Source organism: Chelon labrosus, assembly GCF_963514085.1.
Source record: "Chelon labrosus genome assembly, chromosome: 1".
In the NCBI taxonomy this organism is placed as follows: domain Eukaryota; kingdom Metazoa; phylum Chordata; class Actinopteri; order Mugiliformes; family Mugilidae; genus Chelon; species Chelon labrosus.
Genome location: NC_140337.1, coordinates 30,375,720 through 30,395,801, shown reverse-complemented (window position 1 = coordinate 30,395,801; position 20,082 = coordinate 30,375,720). Strand labels below are relative to the sequence as shown.

The following is a 20,082-nucleotide window of genomic DNA, read 5'->3' as shown; positions in this document are numbered from 1 at the left end:
CTGATCTAAATATCTCCCAAACGACTCCAAATGACACCAAAGTTATATGGGTGAGTAAACGATCATATTTTATGCCAGAAATATGGTCCAGATTGTAAAAAAACGGAAGTTCCCCTTTAATGCCTGTTTACATTCCTCCAGCATGACCTCTACCTAGGTACCATTATGTGTAGGTCATTGCTCAGCTGCTTCTTTAAAAAAAAGGGTTTTAAAACTCCTTCAAACTTTATTAATGTCAACTTTTTCAAAGATGACTCGCACATTTGCTCTGCCTTTGCTCTTTGTACCACCCACTGATGTTTAACTGAAACACTGAGGCTATTTCCATCACCTCTGCTGCTCAACAGTCGAACAGGAAGAGACAGCTTCAGTGTGATGTTCAGTCAGTCAGCAGCAAGACAACATGGAGGTCAGAGTTTTCTGCATCGCACTGTGTGAGTACTGGCTCCTTTCCACATTAAAACTTAATGATAAAGACTTTATTTACAATTAAAAAGCTCATGCATGTGAAAATCTTTGAACGTTATTTAGTTAGTGAACTTAAATTGAACACTTTTAACCTAAGTATTATTCTTTACCAGCTACAACATTTAATAGTAAATATGCTGAACATCGTGAGCACCTGTAGGAGACGACAAAACTTTTTATTGATTCGTCTATTTTCTTTGCGCCTTCAGTGACTGTGATGATCCTGCTGTGTGCACAAGATCAGGAAGTTGGTGAGTAGATGTTTTGTTGGGCAGTTGTAGAAAAGATGCAGAAATATCTTGAGATTGGTGTGTTTAATCATCACAGGAGTTCCGCTATTACTTTTCTACTTTTAAATGTTGTAGACGTCGTCCAGCAGTTCACAGGAGTAAATATCTAAACTGATTTTCTCTGTTTTTCTTTGTCTCAGATGCAGCTTTTCTTCGTATCTCTCCAAACAGACTGCAGTTCTTTGAATATGAGTCGGTCACTTTTTACTGTGAGGGAGTCTTTTACTGTGATGTTGAAAGTATATCCAAAGGGAGGAAGCCCTCATGTTGCACCACTAATAACATAACATTAAGAGGACCTAGCTGCACCATTATAAATATTTATCGAGAGGATTCTGGAAAGTATTGGTGTGAGGAAGGAGGAGAGAGAGGAAACATCATCAACATCAATGTCACTTGTATGTTTGCAGTGAGGCAGTGATATTTTGTGATTATCTCAACGTGATTTCAAATTAAATTAAATATGATCGTGTTCTTCAGCTGGTTCTGTGATCCTGGAGAGTCCTGCTCGTCCTGTGATGGAGGGAGAAGATGTGACTCTGAGCTGCAGAAACAAAATATCTTCCTCCAATATCGAAGCTGATTTCTACAAAGATGGAGTCCACGAGTGGAGAAACACAGGAAATCTGAGACTCAAAACAGTCTCCATGCTTGATCAAGGATTCTACAAATGTCACATCTCTGGCTTTGGAGAATCACCACAGAGCTGGCTGTCTGTTGGAGGTGAGATATGTAGGTTTTTTCAAAATAAGATTGATTAAGTATTGATCTCGTACATGTTTAGACTCTCGAACTATTCCCATCTCCTTAAGTTTCAGCTTTTCCTACCGTCAATACAGAAAATGACAATGAATGTAATCCTGTTGGAGGTGAGACGCGACACTTTTAAAGTTGAATAAAGGGTTTGCTTCTTTCACTTATTTTTAGTCACAACAACTTTCTGTCTCATAATGTCTTTTCTCTCTTCAGAAACTGAACATCGTCCCTCCTCAGATCACGGCTATCACATTTACCCCATTCTAAGGACTGTGTTCACCATCATCATGGTGGCGCTGCTGCTACTGCTGCTCGGATGTCTTCACTGTGTGATAGTCAGAGTTATAAAACATGACTCATCTCCAACAGAACAGAGAGCTCTCTGTTATATTAAAGAAAAAGATGGCCAGGATGACAACCAACAGGAGAATAAAAGCTAGCTTAGTCGCTGATATTGTGGAATTAATATTTCATCATGTCTATTCCCACATTTCATCTAGAATTAAGCCCGCTGCTATCAAGCTGCTTTCTATGCTTCTAGACACAGGGTTAGACGCTGTAACTGGATCAGGAAATAAGCCTCTTGCTGAGAAACTTGTCTAACGTGTCTGCAAATGTGGTTTTTAAACCTTTCGCACTGGCCATAACTCTGACACATGGTGTTTAAAATAACCGCACGGTCTGAAGGCTTCTATTAATTGATGCTGGTGTGTAGAAATGTGTGAACTGTCACAGTGTGTCAACACCATTTGGTGTCTTCCTCTGTTAGCAATTTTGTAAAGTCTAGAGAAAAATAAACTTAGAAATGCATTAACATGCTGTTCTTTATTGTGGTGGTTTTTCAGTTTCTTCCCAAGTTAGATTTGAGAATATTAAAAAAAAAAAAAAGTTTTTAACCTGAATGGTGCACAGCAGATGAGAGAGGAAGGCAGAAGTGAGGTAAAGACAGATGTAAAAACAATTCATGTAAGAGAAAATGAAAATCATGTTCTTCATCAATTTGACCCTTTTATTTCAGACGAAGCTTTTATAGATGAATCTAGACTGCAGTAATGGAGACTTGTCAGACTTCCATCTTCAGAGACACTTATGAACATATGTTATTATATTTATGCAAAGCGTTTCAGTTTTTACACACTATTGGCTAGACCAAGTATAAAAAGGAAGTACAGTACAACATGGCAGAATTTCTTCTTGTGTCTCAGTATTTAGACATACACTACCAGGCAAGGGTTTGGACACACCCTCTCATTTAATGTTTTTTCTTTATTTTCATGACTATTTACATTGTAGATTCTCACTGAAGGCATCACAACTATGAATGAACACATATGGAATTATGTAGTAAACAAAAAGTGTGAAATAACTCTAAATATGATTCATATTTTAGAGTCCTCAAAGTAGCCAACCCTTTGCTTTGTTGATAGCGCTGTGAACGCTTGGACTTTTCTCAATGAACTTCATGATGTAGTCACCTGAAATGGTTTTCACTTCTAGGCACAGGTGTGCCTTGTCAGGGTTACTTTGTGGAATGTCTTCCCTTCTTAATGGGGTTGGGACCATCAGTTGTGTTGTACAGATGTCAAGTTGGTACACAGCTGACAGCCCTATTTGACAACTGTCAAAAAAAAAAAAATAAAAGAAGAGATTTGTTTGGGTCAAGAAATCTGTGGTTTGGTCTGATGAGTCCAAATTTGAGATATTTGGTTCAGAACCCAGTGTCTGTGAAACGCAACAAAGGTAACCGGATGGTCTCTACATGCATGGTTCCAACTGTGAAGCAGACCCTGACTACTTGTTTGGGCCTACAAGGTCTGCTCAGTGTCCTCCCTTGCCATCTGAGCCAACTCACCACCAGGTGGTGATCTGTTGACAGCTTTGCTCCTCTCTTTACCCGAGTGTCCAGAACCTACAATCGCAGGTTAGACGATATGACTATTAAGTCCATCATCGACCTACGACCTAGGCCATTATGGTGCCAAGAGCACCTTATGTTAAAACATGGTGTTAGTTATGGAGAGACAGCGACTCACACAAATGTCCAACAACTGAACACCACTCAAGTTCGGATCAGGCAGGCCACCCAGGAGAACCCCAATGGCAGAGAGTCCAGGGACAAGCAAGAAGCCCACTCCAGCCCTCCGCCTCTCACCTGGAGCAACTCCAGGAAGGACTGGGTTCCAGACCCAATGCTATGTGTCAAGGTGAGGCCCACTATATCTAGTCGATAGCACTCAACCTCTTCCACAAGGTCCAGCTCCTTCCCTGCCAGAGAGGTGACCTTCAGTGTCCCAAAAGCCAGCTTCCATAAATGAGGATCAGACAGCAAAGGCCCCAGCCTTGGTCTCCTGACCCTTCATCCTCCTCCTGTGGGTGGTGGGCCTAGAGCCCATGTCTCTAGTTTGGGCTGGACAAGCCTTACTCCATAGGCAAAGGCCCGGCCCCCAGGCGCTCGCCCATGAGCCCCAGCCCCAGGCCAGGCTCCAGGGTGAGGCCCTGGTAACCCTCCAGGCCGGGTACACAGACTCTTGTTGCCTTCTCCATAAAGGTTCACATGGTGACTTGCCTGACAGAATCTGGGCCCTGTGCCTCAATTTCATACATGGACCTTTGCCTCCATCTAATGGGCTAATGGTGGTACCATAGATAGTAAACACATTATATCCATCTTGTATAGTATGAGACCTTAACAACAATCTGCAACACACCTTGGTGACTCGTTTCAATATTTTTATGAGTCTTGAAAGGTGCTTATAAATAAAATGTATTATTATTATTATTATTATGGATTTTATAATGTGCACAATGGCAGAATTTGATGATGTACAGGATTAACAAAATGACCAAAGGTTGAATTGTGTGTACGTTGCCTCCTGTAGCGGAATCAGTAGTATTTTGTTGCCAGATTCCCATTCAAGAGGTAAAAATCCAATGTGGAACACTTTGGGTTCTTTGGTTCTCCAAATGTCCAAATGGAGAGTGGGTCTGCTACTATTTGTTACTAGAACCTTTGTAGAATATGTATGTTTTGTGGTATTTCTATAAACTCTTGGTCCAGTTCTAGTCAAGGGGTTGCTGAATGAGTTGAGAATGATATCATCACTATCAGAGTGTTTTCTACTATCTAATCGAGAAAACATTTTAAACTTTGTCTTTTAAAGCTAGTTTCACCTCCATCACTCTCGGGACTAAGTGGTTAAATGTGTGCAGTCTTTCGGTAATTTGTCCAAAGTTCATGACCATAAGTGAGGATTGGACCGTAGAACGACTGGTAAATTGAGAGCTTCACCTTTCGACTTAGCTCTGTCTTTACCACGACAGACTGCTTAAGCGTCCGCATCACTGCAGATGCCACTCCGATCCACCTGTTGACCTCCCACTCCATCCTACCTTCACTTGTGAACAAGATCCCGAGAACTCCTCCATTTGAGGCAGGACCTCCTCCCTGACCTGGAGTGGGCAATCCACCCTTTTTCGACTGAGGACCATGGCGTCAGACTTGGAGGTCCTGATCTTCATCCCAGCCGCATCACACTTGGCTACGAACCGCCCCAGCAAGAGCCGGAGGTCATTGTTTACTAGAACCTTTGTTAAATATGTGTTCCTTGTTTTTAAGATGACTTTCCTTACAGTCTCAGCTGTACTTTAGGCTTGGTGCTAGTAAGTATATATTAGAATGCTAATAAACCACAAACCTACATGGAGAACATTAAGCAAAAGTCAGAGGTGCACTGGCCGCAGATTTGTTCTGCCTTTGCTCTTTGCCCCAACCACTGATATTTAAAACAATGAGGCTATATTCACCACTTCAAATCTTCAAATCACTTGCAAATCTGCTGAAATCACACAGGAAGAGACCACTTCTCACTTGTCCAAAACTCAAATAGCCTGTCTCCAAGGACGGATTCTAGTATTACATATATGTAAACCTCTAAGATGATGTAATTTAAGTGGTCGAGGGGTTCAGAATATTTCCCACTAGAGGGGTAAGGGCAGAGATTTTAAGTCATGCTTTCCTTAGTACAGTAAATTTCTGCAACAGCTTTTATTCTTTCTAGAACCTACAACTTCCTTGATATTTGTCTTCTGTGTCCTATGTGTTACAGGTTGCTGAGTGCTGACTGAAAAGAGGAGCTTCATGATCTGCATGAAAACTAGGAAGTGACCCAGTTAGGGCCAGTGGTGTTGTTGTTGTACAAGCTATAAAAGAAAAAAGACAAGTTAACATTCTTTTGACCTCACGTCTGTTTGCTGTGTTACAAATTTAAAATAGTTTCCGTGCAAAAAGAAACGTATGGACTTTAACCAACACATCAGAGAAGTTTCGGTTGATTTTCATCAGGCAGTTTAACCAACTTGTTCCATCAGCTTCGTCTGTTCACACAGTTGCTCAGCAGTTGAGTGCTGCAGCTGCTGCTGCTTCTACACGTGCCGCGGTTAGCAGCATATCTGACGTTGTTGCATTGTCTTTTTAGGTTTGAGGTCAGCAATGAGACGAGAGTTTCTCGTGTTTCACCAATGAGAATAAAAGTCATGTCCTACACGTCAGAGCGTCTGAGTTTGTTCTGTGGTACAAAATGTCAGCATTTTCTCACGTATGTCATGATAATTATAACTACAGCAGAACGTTCCTCTGTGTTATGAGTGAAATTCATGCACGTCCTCATGAAATTACCTGTGTTCACCCTGACAATGGAATTAGGGGTTTTGTCTTTCGAAAGCACAGTCAGTCAATCTTCCCGCGGTCTGCCAGGACAGTCAGAGACAGGTCCATTACTTTGAATTCTTCGTTAGAATTTCTAGGGTCATCATTAATTAACAGATGCTCCAGCCTCGGTCAATGAAAAGGTCATTCCTTGACCTCACTTCCTGTTTTATTTCTGGTGGTTGTACTTCACCACCAAGACACCTCACCTGTATCTTGTCAACTCTTCTTCCTTGTCTGTGGTTTGCTTGCTCCTCTGTGATTAGTTTCACCTCATTACTCTACGTATACGTATATATAGTCCTGTCTTATCCTTTGTCACTTTGTCTGACCAGTTACTGTGGAAGTACCTGTTGTGCTCTCCTGCTATTCCCTGCATTTTTTTGGTTCTTGTGTTTCTCAACGTCCTTTGGTTTTTGGATTACTTTGCTTTTTCTGCTGCAGTTACCATGAATCCAACAAAAGACAAACTGGATCTTTTGTTGGACTTCCTGCCATGTTGCTACAGTGCCTGTTGTTCTCTGTTACACAAATATTCATTAAAGTTCTTTTGTTTTCTACCCTTTTCCCCCGCTACACCTTGTGACAATCTTAGTAGCAACTCAAAAGTCCGGGCCAGTGAGCTCCCCCTTATGGTGAGGAAAGGTGTAATACAGACTGGCTGTGCCATGTTAAGTTTAATCAAACCACTTATAATGATAAATATTTATCTTTCTGTCTTGCTGGGGACCCACACTATGTGCCAGAGAATTGGAGGCATGAAGTCTGGTTGTAGGGCTAGTTGGTGAAGAGAGGAGACCACCCCTTTCATCAGAGAGTCTGTCCTTGCAATCGTCGCACTGTCGATGTGTGGATCATCCACATCCTCTGGGGCCCCCGCCATGATGGTTCCGATGTCCTCTGAAGATCTGATTGAGTTTTTCAACTGTGACATTTACAATAGCATGAGGAAACATACCTGTCACAGAGGCCATAGTGAAAGAGGTCATTGATGAGATCAACTCTTCCCCAACTCTGACCACACAAGCAGTTAAAGTAATGAGAGAACGGTCCAAGAGAACCTTGGGTGGATGTCACCATGAAGACCTTCCTAACTGGACGTGGCCATGTGGTAAAGACAAAGGTAAAACAGACACAAACAGATCTCGAGTCTTTCAGCATGGAGCAGAGAATGAGGATCCATTCTGTTCCAAGTGAAGACTCTGGCCAAAGCAGAAAGAAAGTGAAGACCAAAAGACCACATACCTGTCTCTTTAACAAGAATCCCACTGGGCCAGAGGCAGGACTCAATTAGGCTGCAAGTGGGTTTGTCCGCAGTTTCCACAGTGGCCCAACCTATGAATGCCCACATGAGGTATAAGTGGGATTTAACAGGTTTTTAGGTGAGGCCTATCCAGGTTTTTTCATATGAGACCCATGAAGTCCCCACCTATGTACTGAAGTATCTGGGCCCTTGGGATGAGCTTTCACGTGAACTTCTTCTAGCTTCTAACCCGTTTATGGTCAAAATCTACTGGTGTCATGCACTGGCAACCACCTTCCTGACAGTATGTTAATGCCTGTTTACATTCCTCTAGCCTGACCTTTATCGATGTACCATTATGTGTAGGTCATCGCTTAGCTGTTGTTTTTTTTTAAATAAACAGGCAAAAGGGTTTTTAAACTCCTTCAAGACTTATTAATGTGAACTCTATCAAAGATGACTCATAGATTCACTCTGCCTTCGCTCTTTGCACCACCCACTGATATTTAGCTAAAACACTGAGGCCACCACCTCTACTTCTCAACAGTCGAACAGGAAGAGACAGCTTCAGTCTGATGTTCAGTCAGTCAGCAGCAAGACAACATGGAGATCAGAGCTTTCTGCATCGCACTGTGTGAGTACTGGCTCCTTTCCACATTAAAACTTAATGATAAAGACTTTATTTACAATTAAAAAACTCCTGCACGTGAAAGTCTGTGAAGGTTATTTAGTGAGTGAACTTAAACTAAACACTTTTAACTTCAGTATTATTCTTTACCAGCTACGACATTTAGTAGTAATAGTAACATCATGAGCACCTGTAGGAGACGACAAAACTTTTTATTGATTCAACTATTTTCTTTCCGTCTTCAGCGACTGTGATGATCCTGCTGTGTGCACAGGACCAGGAAGTTGGTGAGTAGATGTTTTGTTGGGCAGTTGTAGAAAAGAGGCAAAAATATGTTGAGATTTGTGTGTTTAATCATCACAGGAGTTCCTCTATTACTTTTCTAATTTTAAATGTTGTAGACGTCGTCCAGCAGTTCACAGGAGTAAATGTCTAAACTGAATTTCTCTGTTTTTCTTTGTCTCAGATGCAGCTTTTCTTCGTATCTCTCCAAACAGACTGCAATTCTTTGAATTTGAGTCGGTCACATTTTACTGTGAGGGAGTCTTTTACTGTGATGTTGAACATAAATTGATTGGAGGGAAGCCATCGTGTTGCACCACTAATGACAGAACATCAAGAGGACCTAACTGCACCATTAAAAATATCTATGCAGATGATTCTGGAAAGTATTGGTGTGAGCAAGGAGGAGAAAGAAGAAACGTCATCAACATCAATGTCGCTTGTATGTTTGCAGTGAGGCAGTGATATTTTGTGATTATCTCAACATGATTTCAAGATAAATTAAATATGATCGTGTTCTTCAGCTGGTTCTGTGATCCTGGAGAGTCCTGTTCATCCTGTGATGGAGGGAGAAGATGTGACTCTGAGCTGCAGAACCAAAATATCTTCCTCCAACATCAAAGCTGATTTCTATCAAGATGGAGTCCACAAGTGGAGAAGCTCCACAGGAAATATGACACTGAAAACAGTCTCCATGCTTGATCAAGGACTCTACAAATGTCAAATCTCTGGAGTTGGAGAATCACCACAGAGCTGGCTGTTTGTTGGAGGTGAGATATGTAAGTATTTTCATAATAAGTTATTGATCACGTATGTGTTTACACTCTCAAACAATTCCCATCTCCTTAAGTTTCAGCTATTCCCACTGTCGATACAGAAGATAACAAAGAATGTAATCCTGTTGGAGGTGAGATGCGTCACTTTTAATGATAGGTTGAATAAAGTGTTTGCTTCTTTCACTTCTATTTAGTCACAACCACTTTCTGTCTCACAATGCCTTTTCTCTCTGCCAAAACTGCCACGAAACATCGTCCCTCCTCAGATCACGTCTATCACATTTACCCCTTCCTAAGGACTGTGTTCACCATCATCATGGTGGCGCTGCTGCTGCTGCTGCTCGGATGTCTTCACTGTGTGATAGTCAGAGTTATAAAACATGACTCATCTCCAACAGAAGAGAGAGCTTTCCGTTATATTAAAGAAAAAGATGGCCTGGATGACAACCAGCAGGAGAATAAAAGCTAGCTTAGACGCTGAGATCATGAAGTTAATATTTTATCATACCTACTCTCACATTTCATCTAGAATTAAGCCCGCTTCTATCAAGCTGCTTTCTATGCTTCTAGACACAGGGTTAGATGCTGTAACTGGATCAGGAAATGAGCGTCTTGCAGAGAAACTTGTCTAACGTGTCTGCAAATGTGGTTTTTAAACCTTTTGCACTGGCCATAACTCTGACACATGGTGTTTAAAATAAGCACAGCGTCTGAGCGCTTCTATTAATTGATGCTGGTTTATAGAAACGTGTGAACTGTCACAGTGTGTTACCACCATTTGCTGTCTTCTGCTGTTTGCAATTTTGTAAAATCTAAAGAAAAATAAACTTAGAAATGCATTAACATGCCGTTCTTTAATGTGGTGGTTTTTCCATTTTCTTCCGAAGTTATATTTTAGAGTATTTAAAAAAAACTTTTAACATGAATGGTGCACAGCAGCCTTTCTGTGTGTAGTTTGCATGTTCTCCCTGTGTCTGCATGGGTTCTCTCCAGGTACTCCAGCTTCCTCCCACCGTCCAAAGACATGCTTGTTAGGCTGATTGGTGATTCTAAATTGGCCATAGGTGTGAGTGTGAATGATTGTCTGTCTCTCTGTGTTAACAAACCCTGCCACCCTTACAAGAGATTTATAAACTGTGGGCTTGGAACATCGGGGGCAATCAGACTGACAGATGACAGTATTTTCGTTCAACTTTTTCTTGTATTTGCAATGACTTCTTGTTCTGATTGTTAATAAACACAAGAATCTATTAGGTATAGCAAGTATACAACTTATAAACCCAAGTTTCCTCTGGAAAACAACTGATTGTAGCCCAAAAACCCTTCTCAATATATTCACCTGGGCATGACCTGGGCATGATACGGCCTGCGGGCCATATACTGCCCTTCAGCTGACTCTGACCAGCCAACGTAAAGCATGTTTGTTCTCATTTGTTCTCGAGAGATCATCCGGACAGACCTTCCTTTTTTTTTTGGCATGGTGTCCTAAGTTAGCATGCTAATGCCACATGCTGCTGTTTGGCTAACGGACACTTTCAGTGTGTCTTTATGTTAGCATGTATGTTAACAGACTGGTGTTTAGCTTAGGGTGGCCATACGTCCGGATTTAGGCCGGACAGTCCAGAATTTAAATGCCTTGTCCGGCGTCCGGCGCAGCCTCAAGCCGGACGCTTATTTGTCCTCCTTTTTGGAGTTGCACCTGAACGCAACGCTACATATCATCCAACGGTGTAAGATTTTCGGTTAAAAAAAAAAGATTGGTTAAAAATCATTGGCTAAAAGTGGTGTCACTCAATTCTCTGATTCAATTCTCGGAATACAGTGGAATACACTGTGGACTTTTCAGTTCAATATTTATCCGTTACATGGTGTTTTTTCTTCTCACTGTCTTTTGTTGTTTACATAAAAAGTTCTATATGCTTATTAAGAACTGGAATGTATATTTTTTGCATTTATTTGTTTATTTTTATGTAAATTTAATTTGCACATTTAAGGCCATAAATGTTCTGCTTTGTGGCACTGCACTTTGCAAGACAGATGTATTGAATAAATACAAATACTGTGAACAAATACTTTTCGCCATCTCAGGAATATTTTTTCCTCTTCTGTTACACATAGCTACATCATGATATATCATAGATAAATTATCTTGTGATGAACAGAGTATCTCAGAATCACTGTATCATGATACCATCGTTATCATGTACAAAATTGTATTGTCGTGGGGAATACACTAGAGTTGTATGTTGCGATTTTTCTTTCCAAACTATATGCCGCAAAGTGTCCTCCTTTTTGGTGTTGTGGAAATGGCCACCCTAGTTTAGCTGCAGTGGTGTTGTCATTTATAGTAAGTTTTCTGTTAGCCGTGTGTGCTACCGTGGAACAGTAGGCTAACAGATTTAGCCCGTTCTCTGCTAACTGGTTACAAAGACATAGTGACTCTGCTAACTGGTACATCGTTACTACGTCTTTGTGTCAGAATCTCCGTTAACATATTTAGTATTATTGGTCAACTGTATTTTTAGTATTATTGGTCGACTTCAGAGCGCCGCGCTGCTATACCGATATGCTGAGTGGTTGCCAAGGCAACCATAAGACTCTGACAAGTTTGTCAATGAAGTTGGGAGGAGAAGCTGATTGACGTACCTGCCTGACACATGCAAAATACCTGCAGGCCAGTTCTGATAGATATAAAATATTATCTTGCGGGCCGGATACAATGGGCCTTGAGTTTGACATGTGTGGTTTAGTTGAATGAATGGTAATTTATTTAATATACAGTAGTATTAGCCAATATAAATATTATATGTGGTCAATTGAAAAAACAAATCATACTAATTGGTATAGATTTCATTGAAGATTTAATTAACTGCATTTTATAAGAGAATGTGTTCATTGTTAATAAAGCATTTCAAGCTTTAAGTATGACTCATTGCTTTCTTGATCATCCTTTTACTAAAAACACCAGCACAAAATAAAACATACCAATGAATTGAGTTCAGCCTATTGGCATGGCCCTCCAAGATATTTACAGTTTCCCATGTGGCCCCTTGGGAAAAATAATTGTAATGTAATGTATATGATGTTTATATTCCCTGAGACTTACCGTACTCTGGACACCATTATGTTTATGCCGTTGCTTAGCCACTTTTTTGAAAACATGCTAACAGGTCTGTAAATTCCTTCAAGCCTTCTTAATCACTTGTCCTTTTGTTTTGTTCTTACTCTAAACGTCTTTATTTCACTAAAGTTCATATACTACTTGGGTACAGGTCTTTGTTCAAAACAAGTTGTCTGTGTTACTTGTGCAATCAACTCACAAAAAGTCATAATGCCATTTAGTTTGACTTATACACAACAGTGTCATTTGAAACTAGAGAAGCTACTCTTTCAATTGACACAAAGCATCACATAACTGGATCTAAACAACGAGCCTCAGCCAACAGAGAAAACATCGAAACTTCAACTTACAAAGTCAACATGGCAGAATTTCTTCTTATGTCTCAATATTTAGACATGCAATACCAGTCAAAAGTTTGGACACACCCTCTCATTTAATGTTTTTTTTTTTTTATTTTCATGACTATTTACATTGTAAATTCTCACTGAAGGCATCTAAACTATGAATTAACATATATGGAATTATGCAGTAAACAAAAAAGTGTGAAATAACTCTAAATATGATTCAGATTTCAGAGTCCTAAAAGTAGCCAACCCTTTGCTTTGTTGACAGCACTGCGGACCCTTGGACTTCTCTCAATGAGCTTCATGATGTAGTCACCTGAAATGGTTTTCACTTTACAGGTGTGCCTTGTCAGGGTTCATTTGTGCCTTCTTAATGGGGTTGGGACCATCAGTTGTGTTGTACAGAAGTCAGGTTGGTACACAGCTGACAGCCCTATTTGACAACTGTTAGAATTCATATTATGGCAAGAACAAATCAGCTAAGTAAAGGTAAACGACTGACCATCATTACTTTAAGAACTGAGGGTCAGTCAGTCCAGAAAATTGCAAAAACTTTCAACGTGTCCCCAAGTGCAGTTAAAAACCATCAAGGGCTACGACGAAACTAGCTACATGAGGACTGCCCTAGGAAAGGAAGACCAAGAGTCACCTCTGCTGCTGATGATGATAAGTTCATCTGAGTCACAAGCCTCAGAAATCGCAAGTTAACAGCACCTCAGATTAGAGCCCAGATCAATGGCACACAGAGTTTCTAGTAGCAGACACATCTCTACATCAGCTGTTCAGAGGAGACTGTGCCAATAAGGCCTTTATGGTCAAATAGCTGCTAGAAACCCATTACTAAGGAAAAGCAGCAAGCAGAAGAGATTTGGTTGGGTCAAGAAACACAAGGAATGGATATTAAACCTGTGGAAATCTGATGAGTTCAAATTTGAGCTCTTTGGTTCTAACTGCTGTGTCTTGGTGAAGGTGAACAGATTGTCTCCACATGCATGGTTCCATGGATTTTATTCAAAACTGAAGGCACACTGAACCAGCATGGCTACCACAGCATCTAGTGACATAATGAGACAAAACTATGAGAGGAGTACAACCTGACAGCAAACAAAGGGGAAGGCAGGGCTATATATACACACAAGGGACAGCGGTGTGACGAGACACAGGTGAAACAAATCAAGGCAGAGCTCACAAGGAGAAATCAATGACAATCAAAAGGGAAAACACAGAGAGTAACAGAAGACAGGAAACCAAAAACATAACAAAATAAAACAGGAAACCCAGGAACACGAAGCACAAACCATGACAGTAAGGGCTATTTGACCAAGAAGGAGAGTGATGGAGCGCTGCACCAGTTGACCAGGGGCCTCATGTACAAAATTTCCTTTGTACATTCCAATCAACGTGGAAGTGAGTGCACATGTTGTACCTGACCCCTCCCTGTCCACGCCTCCTTTAAAATATGCAAATTATATTTAAATTGACCCTGCACCTGAGATTCCCCTCTCTGCACAATCAGAAAATGAAAACACAAGAATGAGTAAGACAGGAAAAAAGAAGAACTTCACAGAAAGTGAATTGGAGACACTACTTACTGGAGTGGAGGTGAGTGAAAATGTCCTCTTTGGCAGCTGTCCTCAACGCGCCACAATGTTGGTTAATTGCATTCGCACATCACATATGATCAGTACATTGACCAAATGAAAATGTTTCCTGTTGACATTTACAAATTCATCATGTGATGACGCTTTTATAGCAATGTGTGTGCAGTCAATATCTCTGATTACATTCGGAAAGCCGTCTCTCACTGCAAATTGCTCTTTAATGTTGACCTGTTCAGATGCATTGTTTGGGTATTTGATATACCTGGCTGACATGCGGATAATTCCGTCCCACACGGCTGGCATGGCTCTGCTCAGGGTCGACCGGCACAGTCCCAATCGGTTGAACTAATTGTTTTCACATTTATGACAGTTTCCCAGCATCACCTCTAAGTGTCGCCAGAGGATGCAAGGTACACATGCCATAGCGTTGGCGTGAGGCACGTACACGTTTGTGGTCATTTCACTCTTGATACATCTGAACTTTTCCTTGAACAAGAATGTACAGAATATTTTTGTGCATACGCATCCTTTGTACATGAGGCCCCTGGCCTCCACAGTCACCTGACCTAAACCCAATCGAGATGGTTTGGGACAAGATGGACCACAGAGTAAAGGCCTCCCTCCAGTGGGACATGCCCGAAACAGGAGGCACCCTCACTAGATGCCCTAGCCACCTCAACTGACTCTACTTGATGTGGAGGAGCAGTGGTTCTACTCAGATCTCCTCCCGTTTGTCCGAGCTCCTTACCCTATCTCTGAGGCTGAGCTCGGCCACCCTGCGAAGGAAACACATTTCGTCCACTTGTATTCACGATCTCTTTCTCTTGGTCATTATCCAAAGTTCATGACCATAAATGAGGGTTGGACGGTAGATCGACCGGTAAACTGAGAACTTCACCTTTTGGCTTAGCTCTGTCTTTAAAATGACAGACTGCAGACACCGCTCCGATCCGCCTGTTGACCTCCCACAAAGGTTAGATTCGCTCTGCCTTTGCTCTTTGCACCACCCACTGATGTTTAACTAAAACACTGAGTCTATATTCACCACTTCTGCTTCTCAGAAATCACACAGAAAGAGACCACTTCTCACTTTACACCTCAGTCCAATGTTCAGTCAGTCAGCAGCGAGACAACATGGAGGTCAAAGTTTTCTGCATCGCACTGTGTGAGTACTGGCTCCTTTTCAGATTAACACTTAATGATAAAGATTTTATTTACAACTAAAAAGATCATGCTCATGAAATTCTTCAGTTATTTAGTGAATTAACTTAAATTTAACTCATCCATTTTCTTTGCGTCTTCAGTGACTGTGATGATCCTGCTGTGTGCACAGGACCAGGAAGTTGGTGAGTAAATGTTTTGTTGGGCAGTTGTAGAACAGAGACAAAAATATCTTGAGATTGGTGTGTTTAATCATCACAGGAGTTCCTCTATTACTTTTCTACTTTTAAATGTTGTAGACGTCGTCCAGCAGTTCACAGGAGTAAATGTCAAACTGAATTTCTCTGTTTTTCTTTGTCTCAGATGCAGCTTTTCTTCGTATCTCTCCAGACAGACTGCAGTTCTTTGAATATGAGTCGGTCACTTTTTACTGTGAGGGAGTCTTTTACTGTGATGTTGAACATAAATTGCTTGGAGGGAAGCCCTCGTGTTGCACCACTAATGACAGAACATCAAGAGGACCTAACTGCACCATTAAAAATCTTTATCAAGATGATTCTGGAAAGTATTGGTGTGAGGAAGGAGGAGAGAGAAGAAACATCATCAACATCAATGTCGCTTGTATGTTTGCAGTGAGGTAGTGATATTTTGTGATTATCTCAACGTGATTTCAAGATAAATTAAATATGATTGTGTTCTTCAGCTGGTTCTGTGATCCTGGAGAGTCCTGTTCATCCTGTGATGGAGGGACAAAATGTGACTCTGAGCTGCAGAACCAAAATATCTTCCTCCAACATCGAAGCTGATTTCTATCAAGATGGAGTCCACAAGTGGAGAAGCTCCACAGGAAATCTGAGGATCAAAACAGTCTCCATGCTTGATCAAGGACTCTACAAATGTCAAATCTCTGGAGTTGGAGAATCACCACAGAGCCAGCTGTATGTTGGAGGTGAGACATGCAGGTTTTTTCAAAATAAGATTCATAAAGTATTGATCACATATGTGTTTACACTCTCAAACTATTCCCATCTCCTTATGTTTCAGCTTTTCCTACCATCGATACAGAAGATGACAAAGACTCTAATCCTGCCTCCTCTTCCTCCATAACCACATGGATCATCATGTCCGTCTTGTTGATGCTTCTCTTGTTGGTTGTTGGACTACTTCACTTTGGCAGATTTCCCTTTCTCAGAGGTAAAGAACATAATTTGAATTTTACTTACTTTATTTTTTTAAGTACACAAAAGTCACGGAGGAGTTCCTCAGGGTTGGTTATCAGGGCCGAAGTTTTTGACGTTATAAATGTTTCCATTGGATAAGAATTTCAGGAAACACTGTTCACAATTATTCAAATCAAATTAACTTTGATCTTGGTAACCATTGTTACTTAGAAAATCAGTTCTTTCACAGTCACTGGCAGTGCCTGGTTCACACTCATCAGAGCATCAGACATGTAGGTTTAACGTTAAGGAATTAAACATTTAGCAGAAAGGATATTAAATATATATATTTATTGTTTTTTTTTTGTTTGTTTGTTTGTTTTTCAGTCTCTGTACAGGCCAGTGCAGCTGAAGCAATGTATGCTACTGTAACAAACAACAGGAAGAAGAGAGGTATTTCCTCTAACCTTATATGTTTTTAGCCCAGACCACAGTTAGAATGCTACTCAGCATTTACATTGTTTGACGTGACGATGCTAGTGATAAAAGTCTTGGTGTTGTTGTTAACTTTAGTGTCCTGCATAATCAAATCCACAGCGTCAGCTGGGATGAGCTACACATGGGTGTCCATACAACTTGAGACTTATATTCAGTTTTTTAACTTTCTGTATCAGTTCATAGTTTTTCTGTTTGAAACAGTTTTAATCTCATGCACAAGTTACTGACCCATATTCAACAACTGCTTATAAAATGTTGAACAAGGCAAAGCTCCAGAGGCATATGCTTATTGACATTCAATCCAAGAGCTGGATATTAACTGGAGCCTGGTGGTGGTTAGCTTGTGTCTGAAGCATATGTATGTTTTTTAGGAGTTAGGGTTGCTCGCCCCATGCCTTCCCCCATTTCTGGATTCGGGATTGTTTTGGGGTTGGTCTGTTAGTTCCCTACTCTAACTTCTAGTCCTCCAGGATTACAGCCTCATACCACTTGAGACCAGACAGGTTTCGGGTCGAGTACAGGCTGCCTCGGCAAGTCAAGCCCGGCCAACCCCTGCTACTGTGTAATCAAGGATTCCCCAAGAGAAAACATTTCATACCAGCAGCTCGATACAGGGTGATTAGCTTAGCTTAGCATTAAAAAAGTTGTTGATTTAAACAATTGCAGAACCAATCCTGTAAAAGGGATATTAAGTTGATATGTTTCAGAGTGGCGCTCCACAGCTGGGTCAAAATTAAAATTATTCATAACATTGTTAATCCCAACATCTGTGAATGATTTATTGTTCTAATTATAAAGACACAGTAGTAGGGAATATTTCATTTGTCTTCAAAACAACAGAGTCCAGCGTTCCCTCACCGCCCCGAGACCTCGATGAAAATGACGTCTACTATTCTACAATTCAGATTGTGAGTCAAATACAGTCTTTTATCTCCTTGCTGCTAAACAGTTGTCTTTCTATGAGCACGTTCTTGCTGTCTACTCATAGTTGCTGAAAGAAAAGTCAAAAAGCAGCTCAAAAACCTTGAGCCATCGAGCTCCTCATCTTCTGTCAGTGCATTGTCTACACATCTTGTATGAATGTCCAAAACTCTAATTAGGACTAGCCTGTCTCCAAACACTGAGTATTATATATATGTAAACCTCTAAGATGGTGTCATTTAAGTGGTCGAGGGGTTCAGAATATTTCCCACTAGAGGGGTAAGGGTAGAGATTTTAAGTCATGCTTTGTTTAATAAAGCAAACTTCTGCAACGACTTCTGTTCTTTCTAAAATCTGCAACTTCCATGATATTTGTCTTCTGTGTCCTATGTGTTACAGGTTGCTGTGCGCTGACTGAAAAGAGGAGCTTCATGATCTAGGTGAAAACCAGGAAGTGACCTAGTTAGGGCCAGTATTGTTGTTGTTATTGTGCAAGCTATAGAAGAAAAAAGAAAAGTTAACATTCTTTTGACCTCAGGTCTGTTTGCTGTGTTACAAATTTAAAATAGTTTCTGTGCAAAAAGAGAAGTTTTGGTTGATTTTCATCAGGCAGTTTAATCATCTTGTTCCATTAGCTTAGTCTGTTCACACAGTTGCTCACCAGTTGAGCGCTGCTGCTGCTTCTAAACGTGCTGTGGTTAGCTACATATCTGAAGGTGTTGGATTGCATTTTTAAGTTTGCAGCATTGAGACGAGAGTTGTTTCCGATGAGAATAAAATTCATGTCTTGCACGTGAGAGCGTTTGTTTGAGTTTGTTCTGTGGTACAAAATGTCAGCGTTTTCTCAAGTGTGTCAAGATAATTATAACTACAGGAGAATAATCCTCGGTTTTATGAGTGAAATTAATGCACGTCCTCATGAAATAATCCAGTACTTCTGAATTTAGATTCAAAAGTGGGCACCTCCCTTCACCGATGTTTTGTTAAGTTGGACCCACGACACCTCAAGAAGGCTTAAGAGTGAATTCCAGCATCCTGGCATCACCCAGACAACCCAGAAATGAACCAAGCCATTTCTTGCAGCAATCGGAGCAAACAATCAATCTTACTTGAAACGCTGACGTGGACTGAACCACGACCTAAACGACCAAATCTACCATGATTTGCAAATACTAGCTTAACGCAGCCAGCTTTACATTTAGCAGAGTTGGCAGCACATCATAAGTAGCCCCTATCATAAATCTAATTCTACTGGCCTCCATGCTCCAAAGCTCTCTCCACATCTCTCTCCACTTCAAATTCCTTTTCTCCACACTCTCCCAGTTCACCCATTGTCTTTGCTTAGCCTGTGACACTGCCTTAGTGCATCTTACCGCTTCCTCTTGTTTGTACCTCTTCCACTACCATCTTCCTCTTTTCTACTACTGATGCCTTGCTCCACAGAGGTTTCCCTGCAAACAGCACGTAGCCTATGATATGCTGCCTGTGCTTGCCGTACTGCCTCTTTTGGGTTCCACTTCCTCCCTGTTTTAGCCTTGGGGGCTGCACTCCTAACCACTGGATCCTATGACTGCGTGAGAGTAATTTCCAGTCTAACCTTAGCACACTTAAACTCCTCCATTAGGCTGGTAACTGGGAGTTCCAATATGTCTTTCCCATACAAGGCTGTGCCGTTTAAGCAGCGTGAGACAGCGAGCCATTTTCTGGTAAATTAATTAATTACCCTTTCTAACTTTTGTACCTTTGAAAGAGGAGCCTCGTACTCTGTCAGCGGCCACATTATCCAGGGCAGTAAACCAAATTGCAAGCACCATAACTTTAACTTTCCTGGGAGTCCTGACTGGTCTATGCTTGAAATGCCTCAACCCTTCAAACTGCACCTTATCACTGAGACTTGCATCATACCATCTTCCCAAACTCTTCACTGGCTTCTCTAGCACTGTGGGCACCACATCATTTATACCAAACTTCTTATCTACCATCTTTCCTTTAACAACTGAATACTTGAATGACTTCACTTTCATCCTAGCCCACTGCAGGTTGCTGTTTATCTCTCAGCAATCTGCTGGTACAAGGAGCAGTTGACGTTGTAGTTGTCATGTCATCCATGTAGGCCCTAATTGGGGGG

At 41.1% G+C, this 20,082-nt stretch overlaps 1 protein-coding gene across 1 annotated transcript; it reads left to right on the top strand.

The window, feature by feature from the left end:
* Positions 1-403: 403 nt before the first annotated feature.
* Positions 404-18,394, top strand: LOC311492335 (high affinity immunoglobulin gamma Fc receptor I-like; the record flags this gene model as incomplete). The annotated part of the gene is made up of 7 exons (XM_084550590.1): positions 404-434; positions 678-719; positions 899-1,156; positions 1,239-1,481; positions 8,897-9,151; positions 16,420-16,569; positions 18,354-18,394. 7 exons carry the CDS (start codon positions 404-406, stop codon positions 18,392-18,394), a joined length of 1,020 nt encoding a protein of 339 aa, XP_084406716.1.
* Positions 18,395-20,082: the final 1,688 nt, after the last annotated feature.